Raw genomic sequence first — 21,232 nt, 5'->3', positions numbered from 1 at the left:
TAGCAGGGGCTGGTTTTGAAACGGTCAGGCATACTGAAATTTCTGTTTTGTTTCTGCTTAGGCAATGAGAAGAGCTTAGTGACAGCTTTCCAACAACCAAAATTAGAGAACTATTCAAGGTCTTAGGAGGCAGGAAAAGGAAATAGCACACAAGTTCACAGAAGAGCTATTTTGAGAAAAAAAAGTCTGTATCTACCCACACAGCAACTGCAGCTACTGAGGCTACTCAGTAGCCTGCTATGTTGCTTTGGATATCTGGATGAAGATGGGCGTTATCTGAGGAAGGGAAGTCTGCGCAAAAATAGCAGGAAGCAGAGTTGAGAGAGACTGATGCTTTTTTGTTGAAAAGCTCAATGGAAAGCATGAACACATGACAACAGTGAAAGAACAAACCCCACTAGACAGATGCTGGGCACAGTGCTTAAGGCATTACTGGAATGCACTCAAAGATGATGGGGATGTGGCTACTCAGAAAAGCCCATATAGAATGAAAGCTTTGTAAAATTTGGCTTGGCTGTACATTCAAATGGGTGTATCTTAGGATGAAAAATAGTTTCTTGCTTTTGTTACTGAGTTTACAACATACATTGAGACAGAGAGACCCGAGAGAGCCATGGCTTACTGTGTTCTTCCTCTGTGAGGATGATCCCCACAGCAAGCCATGTACCTGTTGGCAGGATAGTATGAGTGATGGTTATTATTCAATGATAATGCAAATATTTTTGTGATATTTAAAATACACAAATTAGAAATCAATGGTATGTTTTAGAAGAGATCCCAAAGCTTATTGCAAATTAATGCCATAGACAGGAAACAGATTGAGGTAACTTTTGGGGAGGAAAATGACAATTGTCCATACAACAAGCTTGTCAGAGAATGAGGAATACTAAGGTCAGCTCAATTGGTCAGTGTTTTTCGTTCTGTTTAGTGTGAAAAGTGGCAACTCTCATCAGGAACTATTTACAGAAAATGTCTTGCTGACTCCTGCAGGCTATGGCTCAAACTCCTGTAATGTCAGTTGGTATCTCTCCAAGAAGTAATTTACTTCCCGATGCACTTCTTGAAGATATAACCCACCCATTACCAAGCCTTGCCATCAGCAGTCTCAGCTCTAGGGTACCATGGTGATTAATACTTGAGGAATGTCTGAAAAGGGTTTGCACGCTGTGGAGGAACAGGACAGTTGGGCTATGCCTAACACAAACTGTTCCTGCTCTCAGCTGGGGAACACTAGGCTACACATTCTGCAGAACATGGACACTCTTTGTAAAATGGTGAATCATGTTCTACTGATAGGAAGAAGGCAAGAACCAGAAGACTGTAGAGAAGCAGGAAGTCACTGCTTAAGGCCAGATACAGCTTTCAGGTAAATGGATATTTAAATCCAGAGTAACTCCATCAACACTGAATCTATGTCATATTTGCCTAATTGTAGTTTGACAGAACTGGCCCCTGATCTTCCATGCTGTACTTTCCTTTTCTTTTTTCCCCTGTCCGGTTTTTTTGGTGGTTTTTTTGTTGTTGTTGTTGTTTTTGTTTTTTTTTAAAAATCCTTTCTCAAGACCCACCAGCCAGACTTGCACTGGTTTAGTCCATTCCATTCACATCCGTGTTTACATTCTTTCTGTACTTGCCCTGTATTTTTCTCAAACGTAATACAGTTAAGCACATAAATACTGTCTACTCAAAACAACCTTGTTTTCACACATCCCAGTCTCTCTCACAGCGTTAGAAAGCTCCTGTTACATCTTTTTTCCCCCAAGTCACTACAATGGTTCAAAGAAAGGGGGGCATGTTAAAACAAGCAGCACAAAGAATTGGGGTGCCTTGGTGTAGTTTCTGACACCACTCATAGCTAGTGGGCTGGATCTATTGTCCCTCAAGTCAACGACAGTCTTTCTGATAAAAGAACAATATCAGATCAGTTATACGGTGATGGTCACTGACTGGCATCCTTGCACTCAGACCTCAGGACAACTGAAAGTTTTCAGATGAGTCTAGCTATCCAAGCAGCTTAAGAACCAAGCGGCAGATCTTGCAGCTGGGGCTGCCAGCGTGCTACCTGCCACCAGCACAACCCAGTTCTACTCTTCAGGAGTTCAGAAGGTGGATTTCAATGTGGCTACAGGAATTTTTACTATTGTGCATTTCACAATCCAAAGCTCTGGTTTTGACCCATAACATTTACGCTACACAGCTCCAGAAGCTCACTGCATGCGCCCACTGACAGAGGAATCTGGGGTATGTCCTTAAAGATTGCATTGCCATTAGGTGGAACAGGAGCCAGCTCCTCTCAAAAATCCAGTACCTGCAAGGTCTCTGAAAGTCTTTTGTGATGACAACCTCATGCACATCAGCCTTTTTGGAACTACACTGCCTATGACTTACAAAGTCTGTGCTGGACTCTGTCCTTCATTGTTAGCATAGGGGAAAAAAGTTGCTGGGTACATGAATTAAGAAAACAGCACAGAATTTGTGATTTCCCTTTTTAATATCCATTAAGTAATCGTGGCAGGATAACATTTCTTTCTCACAAGAAGGCCTTCAGTAATACAATATATTATTACATTACTGTAATTTAGTCATATAAATATATTACAATTTATAATTTATTGTAATTCTAAATAATTCAGTGATAAAAATTAGGAATAAACATGGAAAGTAAAGACAAAGCCCCTGAAAACTCATGAGGCCAGGTACCAATACAATGGGGCGAGGGAACTACAGAACTGAATTCTAATTTTATTTAAAAAAGAATCATGCTTCATTATTCCCAATGTGACAGTATTTTTCCTTGCCTGATCACACGGCTTTTTATTTGGTGTAAGTCACTTGTTATATAGAAACACACATCTAGTCTGGTTCATTTAGACTTTCTGTTTTCTACTTAGCTGAGATGGCTAATCAACTCTCTCTTCCCTATGGAGGGCTGGCTTTACTTTCATTTGCTTTCCAATACGCTATGCAGAATAACTTTCCTGCTTTCAGGACTTGGTCTTCAAACCGCCTCATTACTAAAATTCCAAATAACTTTTTTTTTTTCCTGTTTCCCGATACAAAGAAAATGCATTCAGAGGTTAAAACTGAAGACGTTGCAAGCAGAGCCTAAGCGTTTTAATCAGTATTTAATTTAGCTAGATAACTGAACACTGAGTAGCCAAGTTCCAATGCATTAACAATTATCTTGCACCTCTTAGTTTTACAAGCAGTTTTTACCAATAGAAGCACTGTTGCTGAATTCCCGCGCATTAGTACCTGCACCTGCAAGGACTGAAAGAACAGGCCAGAGGCTTGCACTTATTATATAGCTCTTTTCTTAAAATTGCTTAGGAAAGCAGTAAGATCATTTGGCTGTAAAACCACCTCTTCCAAAACTTAAGCTTATTTTGGTGTTGCAGAGAGCTGAACGAACCTAAACTGAAAGAGCTTTCGGAAAGCCTCAGCCTGCTCATCAGTACAGTTCAACCAACTCTTATCATCTAGACTCACAAAGGCAGGCAAGCACCTCATCTTAGAGCTGGTTCATTAAAAAAACCCAACAAAACAACAACCCAGCTGTTGTGTGTGACTTCACACACAGACAGGGCAGGAGGCTGATGAGGGGACACACTGACTAAAATCTGCCTGAGCTGGTGATTTGTAATGGTAAAGAAATTCATTTGTTTACAAATTGTAACAACTCCTGGAAGAGTATTTTGCAAAAGGAAACAGGTAATCTCTTTAGAAGAGGAATCTACATTTTTCACAGGGTTTTAAAGATGCTTATAGTCTGCCGGTGACAGCATTTCAGCAATGTAACTCAGCTTACCCATCTCTGCACAAATTCCCAGAGTAACTGTCAATCAGTATTCCCATGCTTTTGTGTTTCTATCATAAATTATAACCAAATATTTACATGCACAGAACTGGTAAGACAAAATCCACTGGATAAGTGACCTAAGTTCTTGCTAAGACAGGATAAGTGACCTAAGGTATTGCTAAGGCACAGCAGTACCTCTGACGAACTGATGAGCTGCTCATATCCAAAAATACTTTTCTGGACTGTGAATGGTTGATGAGTTGCCTGCAATTCACACAGCTGAAAGACAGTTCTGTTTGTTAGATAGCTTTATCAATCTCTACTGATCTCTCTGTGTACAACCAGCCTCAAGACAATGAAGACGGGCAATTCCATAGTTGAAAGCTGGAGTAACGTTGCTTCAGTGGAGTTACTCCGGATTTACAGTGGGGAAAGCGAGACTGCAATCTGCACAACTAATAGGGAGTTAGCAAGTCCTTTTCTCACCTTCCCTGCCACACCGTGCCCACCCACCCCCATCCCCAAAAAAGAATGAGGCTAATAAAAATGATACTGGACCAAAAGTAAAGTGAAGTGACTGTTACACACAGTTAACACTGCACACAGTGTTCTCATAAAGAACAGGGAGTTTCCACCTGGGAAATTCCCTCAAACTCTATGTTTATCCTCATGAAAGATGAGCCAGCAGCCAAGTAAGGGAATGCAAAGGACGCAACTGATCTAAAAGAAGATGTACCTTTGATTGCAGAGGGAGAAAGATTTTTCTAGAATCACAATTACTATTATTTTTAAATTTAACAATCAGTGTAACAGATCTCTTGGTGGTCTATGTGCCCAACAGAGGCCAAGACACGAACACCCAGCGAGAGACGTTCACACTTCATCTTGCCCCAGCTCAGTGCAATAAAATCTGTGGTAAAGGATATTTTATAAAGCACAGCACAGTAGAAAATCTAAATCAATGAAGCTTACACAGGAGCTCTAAGACTGCCTAACTCATACCTCTTGTAGCTCTAAGAATGCCCTTTAGTCTGGCTGTTTCCATACTAGATAGGTGTCACTGATGTTAGCTCTGTTACATCAAGAGCCCCACCAAAATCAAGGCAACATTTCCAGGCAGCTTTTTACAATGCAGCAGCTTGAAAACCGGCATTTTGTTCCCAGAGTCCAACACTATGCACAGTGATAGTGAAAGCAATGAGTTTTGCAGCCAAAATAAAGCCTTGTAAAGTGCTACCTGCCATCAGGACCTTGAATTCCCTTTACTCTTCCTCCCTCCTGTCTCTCAGTGGATTCTTGATTGCTTCTTCTTCCCCCGCTCCCGCCCTTTGAAGTTCCCTGAACTTGTTCCTTCTGGAAACCCGGAGACATGTTGGGCCACCAGCCCCTGTCTGCTCTGAGAACAAATACTTGCCTCCTCCGTAGCTGTGAGGGGTTTTGGCACTAACCTCTACTGCACAGGACCAGGTGCTGGCAAGGGCCGTACAGGACCTGAATCAGACCTTGAAGATATGATCCTGGGTGAGGGCCTGGACCGGCAACCGAGCGAGCAGACTTGAAAATGCTATGGGAAAGAACGAAGCCCCTTTGCAAAAACTCATCTTCACCCTGTGAAAATGACAGTAACTGTGGGATTGGAGCAGTCTGAGCAAAGGAGCTCTATAGCTAGTCCAAGACACGGCTGGAGAGCACTCCCCTAGCTTCCTGCACACAAACATGCAATGTCTGGCCTGACTTCTGAGACTGGGTGCTGGATTTAGGACCTGGCCATCAAGCGCTGTCGTTAAATGATGTGCTAAGAGTGGAGAAATGTCACTGAACAGCTTCCAAAGCTCCAGTTCCATAGCTCACACATCCTCTTGCTGCCAAACTTGTTTCCAGAATGAAAGCTGATCCCCTGCTCAACAGGGAAATGCGAGAGCCCTTACATCCACCAGAAAGAAGAAAGGGAAGTGCCTTGGTCACAATCCTTCCTAATCTGCCTAAGCTGAATTGCAGCCAGAGGCACTGACCCTGGGAATGGGTTTCTTAAAAACTTTTTTTTTTTTTAAAACAGCAGACACCTGGCTCAGCTTCTGTATTTCAGTTGTCTTCCATTTCTATTATGCCTAGCTGAAAACAGGCAGGTCTCCCACACCTGGCTGCGATTCTGGATCTGCATCATCTCTGGACTGCTCTTACCCACAGCCACTGAAATCAACGGGATTTCACACACTGGTGCAGGAGTCTCAGCCGGAGAGTGATGATCTAAGATCAGAGCTTTTGTCTACAAGTCATGCATGCCTAAGAGTGCTAAAGAATAGGAAACGAGATTAATAACTGACACATCAAGGAATTATACTCCTTTGTCATTAGATTATGCTTAGAATATATTGGGTAAAATGAATATAATTACTTAAGAGTAAAAAAGCGTACAGGCTATCAGTACCAATATTTATTTTTAAATATCTTTTAATGCATATTAATGGCAACACCGCTCAAAGATTGATAGATTACACTGATTTTACTGGTGGGGAAGCAGAGGTTAAGTAAGTTTTTTAAGGCCACACAGCAAGTAAGTGCTTAGATTTATAACTCACAATCAGGCCATCAGGCCATGCTGACTCACTGTGGAATGCATGTTTCCAGCACGCTCGTAAGGGACAAGAGGAAGCAAAAGGAACAAAAGGTACAGATAAAGTAAGCATTAATTCTAAAGCAGAAATGTTTCAGCCATTCAAAAAAACGAGAGTCAACTTCTGTTGAAGTTGTCATACCTCACCAGTGCATTAGCCAGAAACAAGAGCACTAGAATAACACAAGGGAAATTGTTCTGACAGTGGTTTTAACAAAAGTGAAAGACACAACAACCTTATATCATGAGATTTCTAGTACAAAGAAAACCTAGTATGTGATTGAGATTTCACATGAAATTTATGGAGATTTATCCCAAGGTAGCTTTAAAGTTCAGAGAAGCCAGAACTGTTCCTTTCCATGCAGATCCTTGCACCCACAAGACTGTAAGAAACCAGTAGTGGTACTGTTATTCTAGCCTCTGGAAGAGTGTTTCTATGCTACTGCTCTATATCATGTAAGACTGCTCCTCAGTATCTGACATATCTGTATGTACTGGAACATTTAGAAAAAACAAACCTGTTTTAAGCAAGTCAAGAATTTAAATATTCATTTACTCCTCTTAAATATTTTAGGAAAACTAAGAATATTAAAAGGAACTGACCCTGCAATTTCAAAGATCTTTTGCCAGACATTAACCAAGATGAGTGTGAAAGCAAGTACTGATTACGTGACAATACTATAACCAGACCGTCTGGAATCTGGCTCTGGAGTGGGAATAAAGAATTCATTTCCATTCCATTAAGAGTCTCCATCCATAAAAAGTTCATTTCCCTTTACAGGTAAACAGAAGGGAGATGCCCAACCTGACACAGCTCCTGAATAATCAGACAGGGCTTGTAAAGGCCTTAAATGCACTGAGCAGTTCAAGCTGCAAACTGCCTGCTCCACGCACCCTCCTCCAACTGCATCTCATTTACGCTTATGCAGCTTATGTCATGGGATAAATCCCAACTTACTGCTGGCAGATTCAACACAGTACCCACAACAATATTTTTTTTGAACTGAAGGAGAGGTACAGACTGAGATTCAAGGCACAAAATATCAACACCCCCACACACACTCCCCAAAAGTAGAGAATACAGAACTGAATGGCCCTATTTGAACCTGGCTTTGGTTAAAGTCAAGCAGCTGAAAGAGCTCCTGATCCAATACCCACACGTAAAAAATAGATAGGGAAATCACAAATTCTGATACTTAATTTAGAACCTGACATTCTAAACTTACTCTGTGGGTAGTTAAGTCAGAACCAGACGCTACTCCTGCTGTGCACTACCATTTCAGCGCCACAGCCTTCTGAGTCCCAGTATACAGAAACACCTTAAATGATGTTACAAATAAAATTCACAAAAACCTTATCAGTTTTAGTCAAGAGGAAAACCTCCAATTCTGCTTATGTTTCTTGTTACAAAACTGGGCATGTTTTGCTCATTTTGAGTGCTCCGGTAAAATGACACTTAGGTATCTATAACTGGAAGAATGAAAATGAAAAGATTTTCTCAAAACTGTTCTTTTTGCCAGGAGCATGTCTGTGTCTGCCCAGTTTTCCTCAGAAACATCTGCAGTTTCTAAGGAAGTTGCTAATCTCTCTCTCTGAATCTTTCTCTTGATTTTTTTTGATTCATTACTTGCAGCATTCTTCCTTCATGTGCCAAAAAGTCACACTGAACCTCAGATCCTAATGCTTGCTTGCCTACAAAAAAAACCCAAACAAACCCCAAACTGAGTGAACTTACTAGCATAAAATATTTTTAATGAAGAAAACATGCTTAATCTTGTGCCCCAGTGGCTCCCACATATGGTCTGTGGCCTCCAAACTGCTTGCTAACTGCCTGTGCAGAGATAACAGACTGCACAGCACCAACTCCTCTTCCTCTCCTCCCACGGCTGTACCAGGTGCAGCCTTGTCTCATCTGTGAAGCGACAAGGCACAGCTGAAAAAGCCGAGGTATGTTCATAAACCATGCTAGATGTGCAGCTGGTGCTACCAGCTCACTGATGCTTGGCAGTAACTGGCAACCACACTGGTCTCATCTCTTAACATCTGTTTTGGCCTCAGTAGGCTCTCTGTCCTACATCTAAAGTCTTGTAAAAGAAGGGGAGTGTCTCAGTGGTGTATGTCCGCTCCAGAGGCTATTTCAGCGTCCTCTATATGCTCAGCATAAGTCTATCACAGAGCCGCAGCCAAAAGAAGGGTGGTAAACCTGGGGCGTTGCTGTATGCCCTTCTTGTGATCTGTGCCGCTGCTGTAGGCGACAAGAGTCCGGAGGCTACAATGGAGCAGAGTTGTAATGTTAGTAATAAAGCTACAATGTTCATGGAGCAGAGACTGGTCTCCATCCAGTCCCACTGTCCTCACAAGTGGTGCACAGACTCCTCATCTCCACTGACCTAAACCAAGCTCAGATTGTTCACAGGTCAGATTATGGACGTTTTCTACTGAAATCTGAAGCAATCCACACATTACTTAGTTTCAGTTAATGCACGTACAGCATTAGAGAAAGGAAGTAAAACTGAAAACAAGGTGCATACAACAAGGTTAGCTTCTTGTATCTTTATTACAGAAAAGTGTAAATTTAAAAGACAACAACTACTTACAGCAGTGACCTGGTGAATTAGAGCCAGATGATAACCCTCTCTCCAAAATACGGTGTCTTGCATCCCATAAAGAGCTTTCAGCATAGACTAGGCTAGGCAAATAAAAATACCTGGTAAAGAATGATGGTTCAAGATGGGGAACAGTGTGCTGTAAGCAACCAAGACAACAAAATGGAAAGAAGTTATAGGGAAGAAATATGTTTTATGAAGAGAATCCTTGGCCCATAAGAAATGTGGTAAATCTCAAGCCTACATGAAGCACAACAGAGGCATGGAGTGGAGGGCAGGAGATGGAACGATGGGGAGAGGCAGAGTTAGGAAGAATGCAGTGGGTGTGAGAGTAAATTTCTGGTGGGGCTATCTGGCACAGCTTCCCAATTCAGATCCTTGGGGTCAGATGCATGCTAGCACTAGTGCCCAGGCAGGGAAGCACATTGGGAATAAAGTAGCAGGTGCCTGGGTGCCAGCAGGAGGTGAAGACTGTGGCCTTGTACCCTTACGTTAGTTAAGATTTTAAAACTGACTTGCAGCTAGATTGCTTTCTTGCCTTAAAAATATGTGTAAAGTATTCCTAATTGCTCTATTGCAGCATAGCTTGTTGCCTGGAGGAGAGAAGAGCTTTCAAAACTGTACACCTTTGAATTTCAGAACATACATAAAGGCCAAAAGTTTCTACAAAGCTTCTGTCCTTCTGGAAGAGTGACTCCAAATGCCCAATGTGAAATTCCCTGGGTCCTGAAAAGCCTGAAAATGCAGGGAATAGACACCTCTCTTAAGTGCCAGATCGCCTTTTAATTCTGCAAGTGTTTGCTCTGTCTACAGAGGCTTTCCGGAGAACCAGGTTAAGCCAAGGCCAACAGTTCACCGAACTATTGTTGCATTTCACATGAAAAATGGACAAAACTACCAAGTCCTTAACTAAACAAACTGTACCATGGTAGAAAATCAGTTGCTCACTTTGCAAAGCAGACAGCGTAACTAAAAACCAAAGAGAATTGACTAACGTTTTGAAACTGAAGAACCCACTTATTATCAGAATAATGGCGCTTGGTGGGTGAAGCACACTTTTGCGAGGTAGTTAATGTCATCAACACTTCCCAAACTGTATCACTGAGACAAAGCAAATATGTCAGTAAGTCAGTAAACCGAGTGAAAACAGAGCTCATGGTATACTAAATACCAATCTGATGACAAATGACAAAAACCAGAATTCCTTAAATCAGACTTACTTCAAACTGATCTCACTGGAAGCCTTGCTTGCTATCCCTAAACCTCCTTTTGGCATAGGAGTGCACAGAGTAAGGACACACACATACTCATCATCTGTGCGGATTTGCAGGCTGTAATTCTAGTAAACATTAGATTTTTTTTTAAAAAAAAAGTTCCTTGAACTTTGAAAGACTAAAGCTTTCACTTCTATTACAATTAAAATTTTTGAAAACAGTCTTCAGTTCAAGCCCCATGTTAACCACTGGTGTTCATCAACTAAGACAAGGATTCAAACCAATACCATAAATGGGAAAAACACCAGTTCTGTAAGGAAAACGTCTGGCAGGATTGAGCAGTCCCCATACAAGTTGCCATGACTTTCAGTGGGGTAGTCCATTATTCTTTATGTCCACCACAGAAACTGTGCTTGTCAGCTTAAATCTATGATGTCTACATACCTCATTTTTTGTCGGAAAATATCTGCACCAAAACAAACCAAGCCAGATGTTCAGCCCGCAATAAGACAACAACATGAGGACAAGCATATGGCATTTCAGTTCTTACATCCTAGCAGAAATCCACTATCGTTATTAACTAGTTTTGTTTCAATATGCACGCTTCATTAAGCCAGCACAAACCCTAAACATCACTACCTTCACACCACTGCAAGGCTATGTGAGCCCTTCTACTAGAAAACTTACCTGCCAGAGATAACGTTATTTGAAAAATTCTTCATACTAAGGAATTCGGCTCAATAAGGAATTCATATTCTACAGTTCAAAACAGATTTACTATCATTTTCTTCTTGCTCTGCATTAAGAGAATATCTGTTCTTTTTTCTTTGGCCAAGGAAAATGAGGTATTATTGCATATACTTGATCCTTCATCTGGATTCCTGCCTTCTGATATTTAGATAAACATAATTTAATACACCAGAAATATTTAATGTTTTACAAAGAGCTTCTGTTCACATTTGGTAAAACTTCTTTTGCTAACCTATGTGCAGAAAGATTCTCGTATAAGAGGAACCAGTTTGGCTCCCACATGAGCAGCTGTTAATGTAGGCACCCATTCAAACATGCAGTTGTCTGAAATAGCAGCACTCTAGACGTTGAAAGTCAAGAAGGACCAGCTCAGGTTGCGGGGCTGCACAGCCACCCCTGTGAAATGGTGTAATCACAAGCCAGTGAAATGCTTCTCCTGCTAGGAGGCTATCACTGGTCACTCCTCACACTTCTTAAAAGCATTGGGATTGGCCTTTAAACAGTGATTCATGAAGGTATCACACTGCTCTGCCTCCCTTGCTGTCCGTCTTGGCTCACCACATTCACTTCCCTCCTATTTTCTGCAAACCATACATACCACACAACAAATTCTGCTCCAAACATCTCCTTGTTTTTCCTTATCCAGAAGGTAGTTTGAAATCACAAATGGAAGGAACGTGTCACTTGAAGCCACGGTTGTGACTTATTCACATTTTGACTTGAGAAGCTCTGATTTGTAGCTTTTTAGTTATGGCAATTTCCAGTAGATTCCCCATTCCCTTGGCAGCAATGAAGAACAATAGCTTTGTCTCATCACAGTCTTTAGGAAATATTGGTTGCTTAATGTCTAGTTACAACAGTGATTTACAAAATATAAATGCCTACAGCAGAGACGCAGCTTTCAGGGTTCTGCAAACAGACTGCTTCAGCTGCAACATGAGAGCGTTAGTTCTGCTTTGCATAAAAGCACAGACTAGACCAGATCACTGTCAGTCGGAGACTTCTAGTTTTCTTCTCAGATTTCTCTGGCAGCATGACCCTGGGAACATTTCGCCTCCCAGCAATAAATAGCAAAGAACTACCAATTAGTTGCATTTCCTAATACTGTGTATTTTAAGTGTTCCTCCTTTGAAGCATTTGCAAGAGCAGCATAGAAGGAGCCAGGCAACACACAAGTCAGCTGAAGTACTTAAATATAACAACAGGTGCATTATACTAACCTGCAAGTGCAGGTACAGAATTATCTCTACTGTCACCAGAAATTAATTTCATAATATTAACATAGATTCCAGATCCATGATTCAGCGGTATTTCAGCACTTACAAAGTTCACAGAGAACTGCAGGTTATGAAACTGCAAAGACATTTGAATTCTTCTAGAAAGCCCTGACACCAGCAATGAGAAATGTAGTAACAATTGGCAACAACAATTTCCATAACATTTTGGATCACTTTGGAAATTTTACAATCTACAAGGATTAATGTTGAGATGTAAGAAAAGAACACTGAACAAAGGAAGAGCATTCTGACCTAATTCTCACATCATTTAAGACTTATTCTAACCAGAAATTTAAATATTAATTTAACAAAGCACTGTCTTCAGAAATGGGAACAACTTCAGAAACAACTTAACTTGTGTGTCAGCTGAGGAAGAAATTAATTCTGTTAAAAGTCAACTTCAGATAACATGTAAGTATATGCTAGACTTTTGAAAATTCTGAATATGACAACAAACACTATCACCTTTTTTTTTTTTAGTTTGCAGGAAAGTTTTCACTTGCAATTTGTACTTTCTAGTACTACTTTAAAATGATGCGATGGAATTTCTGAATAAATTACTTAATTTGCATCACACGAATGAATTATGACCAAACATATTTTGATTAGAAAAAGAACTACCTAGCCCATCTACAATACACTGGCAAGTTGATCAGTTTTACTTACTTACGGTAATAAAAACAGCCAGAGAGATTAGTTGACTCATGCTAAAAACAAATTCCAGATCTGCTCCAGACGCAGAAACTGCCCAGATCTTCTGTTTCAATACTTTGAAGTGAAACCATGTTCCTTCTCTCACAGGAGCTTTTCATGATGATATATACCTCACAGTGCCAGATCACGTCCAGTAATGAAATACCTGTTGTATTGTGACAACCAGAAACAATACCTGCCCATGACAGTCACGCAACAGATCATCCCCTTCTACACAAAGCAAACTACCAATATGAGTGAAAACAGAAATCCTTGAAGACAAAAAGATACGCTACATGAACAAATCACTATGAAGTAAGATAGTATGATCTTGCCATGGAATAAATGTGAAACCAAATGAGAGGGACGGCCCACTGCAGAGTGGCCTATGTGTATCCATTTTACACTCTGGTCTACCTTGCACTATCTTGTCCAGCAAGCTGTTTCATGACACTGGGAACAAATCACTTCAGCCCTCCAGGATTGTTTTCTCTCTCAATTCCACATTGATTTCAGCTTACTAGTCTGAACACAGCTCAAGACAACAATCTGTCTTGGATTTTAAGAGCGCCTAGCAAAATGGAGTCCCTGGATCAAGGTATCTAGACACCAACTGCAATAATAAATAAAAGAAATCTTACTGACCTACAGACAATGTGAACTGAACTGTGTCATTATGCTGAAACAGTGAAACTCCCTATGACAACAGCTTCGGGAGGAAGTAGGCTAAACTCCTCTTTTTGTTCCTGTAAGACAGATTGTATTCCTTAAATCCCATGTACAGGAGGTAAAGTCATTCTTTAGAATCAACCTTTGAAAAGGAAGTCATTAATGTTTATAAATATATTGAAAGGCGCAGGTGTCCTTTTTCTATAACAGAGGTGTATACAGAACAAACTCCTCTTTTAGTCAGACATTTACCACGTCCTTATTTCAAAGAGTAGCAGTCATTACACAGTGAATTTCAAACAGTGCTTTGGATTTCTTTGGGTTTAAAAAGTGACACGTTAATTTGGAACATACATGTGATTTTTCGAATCTTTTCAATGCGTAGCTCAAACTGCTTATGCATACAGCATAAACTGAGTACAGCAAGCAGGAAAGGCTACTTAAGACTCAAGCTTGGTTTTCCTGGTTACATTTTGTACCCCCTCATAGGTAGTCTTAAATCTCGAGGGGTCTCTAGGTCACATATTCAGTACCTGAAGTCTTAGATAAGAGAGAGACAGCCAGACAGCAACTTGAATGTAGTAACAATACTGAAAATAAAACAGGCAAATCTAAAGAAACTGCTCTAAAACCTCATTTATACAAACAGCGTGGTTGCCATTTCTCAGGGAGGGAACCTCCCTGCTTCTGAAATGTTCATTATCAATACACAACAGAAAAATAAACTCAGAGAAATGGGGTAGCATCATTACCACCGCACTACTGTAGTAATAAAACAAAACACATTTACTACATATATTTATTTGTGGCATTCATCCATACTAAGAATACAATTACAAATTATGCAGATAATACATACTGAAAGACAACATGATTATTCAAGATACAGAGTATTATTATCCGAACTGTACTTATTTAGATTTCAGTCTATTTAGGTATACTATGAAATTTAGGTATACTATGAGTTTGTTTTTCTCTGTTCATGAACAGATGTACAATAACTGAAATATTCAGGAGTATACTTTGTTTTTTTGTTTTGTGGGTTTTTTTAAGAGGCTTTCCTCTCTGCAGCATCGCTGCTGCTAGAAAAATATCATTTCATTAACCTCTAACTTAAGAAATGAGATAAAAAATTATTCAGACACAATTTAGAATGGGACCCAGCTCACACATCAAAACTAAGACAACAACCCTCCTCACTCAAACCCATGACAAGAAAGAAAAATATAGCAGAACAGAGAGAAGTAGGTTACTTCTATCAATACTTATTGTCATTTACAATTTTATAAATGTTTGATGTTACGTAGCAACTATTTAGGAGTGGTTAAATAATAAAAAATAAAATTGATTCCTTAGGTTTGCAGTATTCATTTTGTTTGGCTTTTTCAAGGCAATGGAAACAAAAAGAGTTAGATGTCTATTCAGCATGGGAGGAAAGAATCTGCTTTCTTTGAAAACCTCCAACTAGTACCTTTCAAGCCTTCATAAGAGTATCTAACTGATTCATAGCCCTAGGGTCTTCACAAACAAAGGATTTCACAGCTAAGTACAGAATAGGTCAAGATTTCATTTCATACAGTGTTCCTAAATATTAACATTTTAAATACTATAATTCTGCATATTCAGAAAATAATTCATAAGCCTGTAAGTGCTGTCTGAGAAAAACTGAAATGGAAAACAATTCTAGAAAGGAATTCTATTCAATCAAGTCCTCTCCACAAACATGAAAACAATACAATTATATAGCTCAGTCTGGTCCTTGTGGGATGAAGAAAAAATTTTCCTTCATGACGTATTTCACAAAGACAATCACCTTACAGAATTATTATATACAGAGCAGAACACCTAAATAATTTTTTAAACACCCTTACAAACAAAGGTTTGCTTAGTAACATTTCAACAAAAAGGAAAAATTTTCAGCCTAAGGCTGAAACAACTTTACTTCCAAAGCACAACAAACAGCTTTGTTCTACAAAATTTACTTCAGGCAGGTATTAACAACATCAAATTAATCTGGGGAAGAAATACTACATTAACCTAATAAATAAAGGAGTGATCTATACATTAAAGACATAGTAAAACCAGAACTATGTCTTGTCCTTTTTATAAACTAGCAGATATAAAACTATGGGGAGGCATTAAAAGAACTATGCAGCTTGTTACTGTCTATGTATCAGAATGCATTATTATATTATTCGGATTTCTTGAGGAGGACTTTTAAAAGAGTATTTTTGTTTCAAGTGAAGCACACACAAAAAAATCCAACAATAGATTTACCTCTCTTCATGGGGAAAATTATTTCAATTTGGTTCCGTACTAAGAGATAATTTTCATGCCCAGGAATTTAATATTCATTATGAAAGGCCCTCCCTAATCATATTATTTTATCAACAGAGAGAATTATCTTTCATCTTGCTTGCAAGTCAAGGTAAGTCAGAGGTAGCTTAGGAATGCTTTAGAATTTAGTGTTTTACTTGAAATGAATTAATCCCTTTCGAAGGGGTTAATAATAAGTACAAAAGGCAAACAGTATATACAGCTGCCACTGCCTGCACCGAAAGAGTAATTCCAAGAACTCAAAATAAGATTATAACAGGGAAAAGCATGGTGCACTTCTTTGCATTTGCTTCAGTGCACCAGCTCAGGCTGGTTTTCTACAAAAGGAAGCACCCCACTAACATAGTATGCTATTCCAAGTGACAGAAGAGCAATGACAACGATGAGGAGCAGTACCCTCCAGAAGCCCAGGTCTTCCACAAACTCTTGCCATGTTGTGCGGAAACTGGAAAGAACTCCTTCACCTTGCTGTAGGTTTGGATTAAGGAGGGAATGGCTTTCCATCGCACTACGAAGGATTAAAGTTAAAAATACATCAGAGCAAAAGAATGCACCTTTAAGTATGACAGTAATCCTACTAAGAGCAACTGCAACATTCCAAGTTAAAAACTAAACCACCTGCAGATTTATAGCATTGCCTCTGCTAAATCAAGAGAAAGCAAATCAGGAAAAGACTCCTAACTTGAAACTTAATTTTAGCTGAAAGGATGTTTGATTAATCTGTGTAAAGAGAATGGTATTTGCATCTGTATAACTGCAGTAAATTTTGCAGGCTTGCCACCTGGAAGCCTTCAAAAGTCAGTCTTTAATTCCTACTAAATATGGCTTAGTGACATCTAATGAAGTATAAGCTAAAACCTCAAGGGTCACAGCTCTTGTTAATAAAACAAATTATGATTCAAAAATAAAATCCGATGAATAAAATGGAAACTTTAACCCATATAATTTAGATTCTGAACTCTGTAGTGATCTGCAAGTCTATTAGAGAGGCCTCTTCTCTAGCATAAAAATACCACAGCAAACAATAAATCTGGATAACAAATAGTTCAGAAACTTTCTGATCTTCAAGACAAGTTGGCACTGTTGTGTTTTCTGCCATATGGCGTTCAGCAACTGCTTTGATGTTTTAACATTCCACTACCAACCCATCAGGCCCCCTCAAATTGTCTGAATATAAATTAGGGACTGGAACTCTCACTTTCAAATGAGAAAGAAATACAAAATTATAATGAGGCAGTCATCTTGGCAAACCTAAGTTGTTTCATATACCGCATGGCTTCTTGCATCACCCTCCCAATTTTGCTGGTTTCACAACTGGTTTATAACAGGAAACCTTCTCTGTTGCTGTACGAAAAAGCTCAGAAAAAACAGGAAAACTTTCTCATCTCTTGATTTCACCTATGAAAAATTTTAGCCATCTGCACAGTCCTACTACTCACTTGAGTGAAATTACATACACAGGTGTTTACAGGATTGGGCTCTGACAAGCATGGAAAGGAAATAGTGAAACCAGCTACGTAACAATGATGTCAATAGCAGAAGGTAAGCAGAAAAAAACAATTTTCCCCTCCCTTCTAATTGCTTTCAGTTACCATATTACTAGATATCTCTTATAGCAATAACAAAAGAAAACATTTCAGGGAAAAGTAATGTCCAAGTCAAAACTAATTGTAGAAATGCTGTTGTTCTTAGTGGCAATTATAAATCGACAAATGATTGTTATCACAAAAAGGTCTCATTTATGAATCTAAGATTACACAACAGGAAAACTTCATGCTATTCATGTGGTATTTTTTCTTAGGAAGTACAGCCACTGAAGAATAATTAGCCTAAACTCTCATAGCTTGTTAAGTATTGCAGCATCACGTGCAGAAGATTTCTGAAATTGCCTATTAAAGAGCTTGTCTTTTTTGGTTTTTAACTGTTTTTTGCTGTAAAGCTATTTTTGCTTGCCCATAGCTGCAGGATTTAGTCATCTTCCTTGCTTATTATGATTTCCCAAGCAAAATGAAGGGTTTAATACAAGACAGCCATTGGTGCAGAACAGAACTACTCACTCATTAAGTACTAACTAGTTAATACATAACCACAGAGAGGTTAAATAAAGGTGCAATGCAGTTTAAGTGAAAAGATCACATGCTTACTCATTAAATAGAAAAGGGTACACAGAAAACACTTGCGATTTTATATTACAACCCAATTAAAATCAACGTTATTCAAGATATTTTTTCTTATCACGAATTACAGCTGCTTAAGAAATAGTAATGCAGTAATGCATCCTACAGAAGAGTTTGTGCCACAGAGCCCAGACAGATGTCGTCTTCTGTTTCCCACACAACATGGAAGTTCACATTTGGATGTACACATTTGCACTTGTGGGCACAGTCACGGGTTGTGCTGGGCTGTGTAGATGGCCACGATTCCCTGTGCTGAAAGACAGAGCGAGCTCTGCCTCCTGCCAGCACAGTGCCACTCCTCACCGGGAGGAGTGCAAAGCAAGTGAAAATAAATTGGACTTGGGAACCTAGCTTTGGCCTCTGCTTCCAGAGCAGCAGCAACTGCATGTAATAAGGAGCCGAAAACTTAAGTCAGAGACTGTTTTTAGAAAGAGCAACCATTATTTCTCTGTAGGTTCATACATAATGTAAGACAGTTGGGGTGGTGGGGGACAACGACGACAGAAGACATTCATCTAAGTGTCTCTAAAATGTGAAAATAATACTAAGAGGGAGGAGTGAAACTGTGGAGGTCTGAAAAACCAACTGTTACAAAGACATTATTTATTTACAAAGCAAACAGCACACAAGCTCGCTTGCTTTTGCTGCTGTAGGCATCTGCTATTTGTTATTTTAAAAGTAATGTATTTCAGACATTTTAAACAAGTTCACAAACAAGCTGGGTAGTGCACTGTTTATGTCTCTGTGCCTCTCCCCAAGGAGAGCTGCTGACTTCCTTGCCAAAGCAAACAATGTAACATTTATGAAGGTCAAATAACAGAAAGGAAGCTATGTTCATTAAAGGGACACTATCAAATAAAAAAATCGGAATTTAAATGGGGCTGAGCTGTTGGCCCATATGTTTAAACAAAACCAGCATAAATGCATTTCTGTGTGACAAGCAACTTTCAATACAATTTAGTTAAGTCAGAAAGGAAATATGCAAAAATTCTTATCATTTATACTCATGTAATTTTCAGAATAATATTAAATTTTCTATTTCAGTGCTTAAAACAGTCTCTCTGATGGTAGGGTCACCTGATGTGTAAGAAAGAACTTCCAGTTTGCTCACTGGGAGTATATGGCATGATTTCTGTAATTTTTGGGGGGTTTGCCTTTTCTGTTTACTCAATTTAAATAAAAAGTCCACCTACATAGTTTAATTCTCATTTACAGAACAGGCTGTGTACATTTTGACACAAACTGAGCAACAACTATGTGACAAAACTCCCTGTCTTTTGTGATATAATGTTCCAGCGGTCACAGTTCATGATCATTATCAGACAATAGAAAAAAAATCATACCTTTTAATAAATTCAGTATAAGAACAAGTACTTCAAACAATATTAGTATCCTATTTCCAATACAAATAACAATTAAAAAAACCCAAAACACCAAAACCAAACAAAGCAGTACTGGAAAGATCTCTTGCATTATTAATCTCAGTCCCACGTTCTTTCATGTTTACTGGCAATTCAATGAGTTTTGCAAGAGAATTAGCCTCCTCTGAAACCTGCAAGGCTTCTTGCCTCATTGAAATCTACAAGAAGGCTGTCTTGGAAGCTCATTGTAAAAAAACACTCCCAATTTTCAATTGAAAGAAGTATTTGTCGTTTATCTGTATTCTTTGGCTTGTGCGCTATCATTATTTTTTGTCTTCAGTTATTTTATGTTGTTCAAAACCAGTATTTCTTGTCAGCAACCATGTATCTCTCAGCCTTCACTCTGCCAGGCTAAAATGAGCTCTAGTTGCCTCCTTTCATAAGGAGACGCTCTGTTCCCTTGAGCACGGAAGCAGTGCTTTTCCATGCTTCTTAAAGGATAAATTAAACTTTTCTGAATGGGGCTAAACAGTATTATAAAATGTACTACACATCAAAAGTTACTGTTGCTTTTAACAACAGCACTGACAGTTTTCTTTATGTAGTGGAAATACCTCGTTCTGCGTTTTGTAGGACTTCATTGTCTTTTTGAGGGTAGCATCAACTCCTGGAACTGACTAATACATCAAGCCTTTTCTCCCATACTCTCATTTTCCACTGAGGAACTTCCATTTTACAGCATACAGCTTTAGGTAAATGAAGTTGCATTTTGTGCTACTGAATCACAATTTATTCCTACCAATTTCCTCTCCCTTGTCATTCCAGGTTTTTGTCTATGCCATCTGCATTTTCCTCTGGGCTGCCTGTATCTCACTTCTTAGTATCACTAACACTAACTACTTTCTATGACAGTATAATTTATGAAAAGTGTAAAGCACAGTCCCAGAACCAGGCCTTTAGGAATTCATTAGCAACTTTCCTCTAACCTAATACTTTCCTTGAAATTGTCAGCAATTTTCCTGAAATCTTCAGCTCTCCTTTAACTATCTCTTCAGCAACCACGAAATTCGTATTTTATTCTCCATCTTTTCCAGGACTACTACTGATAAAAAGTACAAATATAGGACCATATAAAATCCTTTATTCAAGTTCAGATAGATGAAAAGTTTGCTATCACTTCTTTGCACAGACAGTCCACCTTATCAAAAGGATGTTAGGTCAGCCTGTGATACTGACATTTTGCATTTCACCCCATTTTCCCCTTGGCTTTGTGATAAGTCATAGAAGTATCTATCTGGGGAAGTCTAATGGAAAATGAGTAATTATTTTTTTAAATTTCCACCATAAAATGGAAACCTCAATAGAAAAAGTTCTTTTTTTCTTACATTTGATCTGTTTAAAGAGATTTTTCCAAAATTTAAAATTTTATTTTGACCAGGCCGAATTTTATATTATCTGTTTTGAGGAATAAACAATCAAGTCAATCACAAAAACCTAAAAGCCATAAACATTATTTCTCCTAGTAATTATTTTTGTTTTGTAAATACCTTTCACTTTCAGCAGTCTGCATTGTTTCCAGCTTTGAGTGAGCTCCTCTGTTAAATCCTTTCACCTCTTGCTCCTCTAAAGATTCCAACAGTCTAATCACATCTTTATTCACGCCCCTTCGTTTTGCAAGAACAAGTGGTGTTGCACCTTGGTGATTGCTAAAATAACCCCACAAAAGGGCACAAGA

The 21,232-nt window shown here is 39.0% G+C and overlaps 1 protein-coding gene and 1 long non-coding RNA gene across 6 annotated transcripts in view; one reads left to right on the top strand and one right to left on the bottom strand.

Moving 5' to 3' along the window:
* The window catches only part of ANKRD46 (ankyrin repeat domain 46), a 52,410-nt gene that overhangs the window by 16,204 nt on the left and 14,974 nt on the right, over positions 1-21,232 (bottom strand). For 4 of the 5 annotated variants that reach the window (XM_055703994.1, XM_055703995.1, XM_055703996.1 and 1 more), the window contains exons 3-4: positions 21,045-21,203; positions 14,408-16,467 (exon numbers count right to left, since the gene is read on the bottom strand). In XM_055703994.1, the coding sequence (XP_055559969.1) occupies positions 16,251-16,467; positions 21,045-21,203 (376 nt within the window). In that variant the 3' untranslated portion in view covers positions 14,408-16,250. Of the gene's footprint in view, positions 1-622; positions 668-14,407; positions 16,468-21,044; positions 21,204-21,232 lie in introns of those variants that run through there. The other variant, XM_055703998.1, reaches the window with a different exon arrangement.
* On the top strand, positions 16,474-19,769 carry LOC129735541 (uncharacterized). The gene is made up of 2 exons (XR_008731237.1): positions 16,474-17,501; positions 18,207-19,769. It is a non-coding gene; the product is annotated as an uncharacterized LOC129735541 (long non-coding RNA).

Source organism: Falco cherrug, chromosome 3 (assembly GCF_023634085.1).
Source record: "Falco cherrug isolate bFalChe1 chromosome 3, bFalChe1.pri, whole genome shotgun sequence".
In the NCBI taxonomy this organism is placed as follows: Eukaryota; Metazoa; Chordata; class Aves; order Falconiformes; family Falconidae; genus Falco; species Falco cherrug.
Note: the sequence above shows the minus strand (reverse complement) of the source record. Positions and strands in the feature narration are given on the sequence as shown.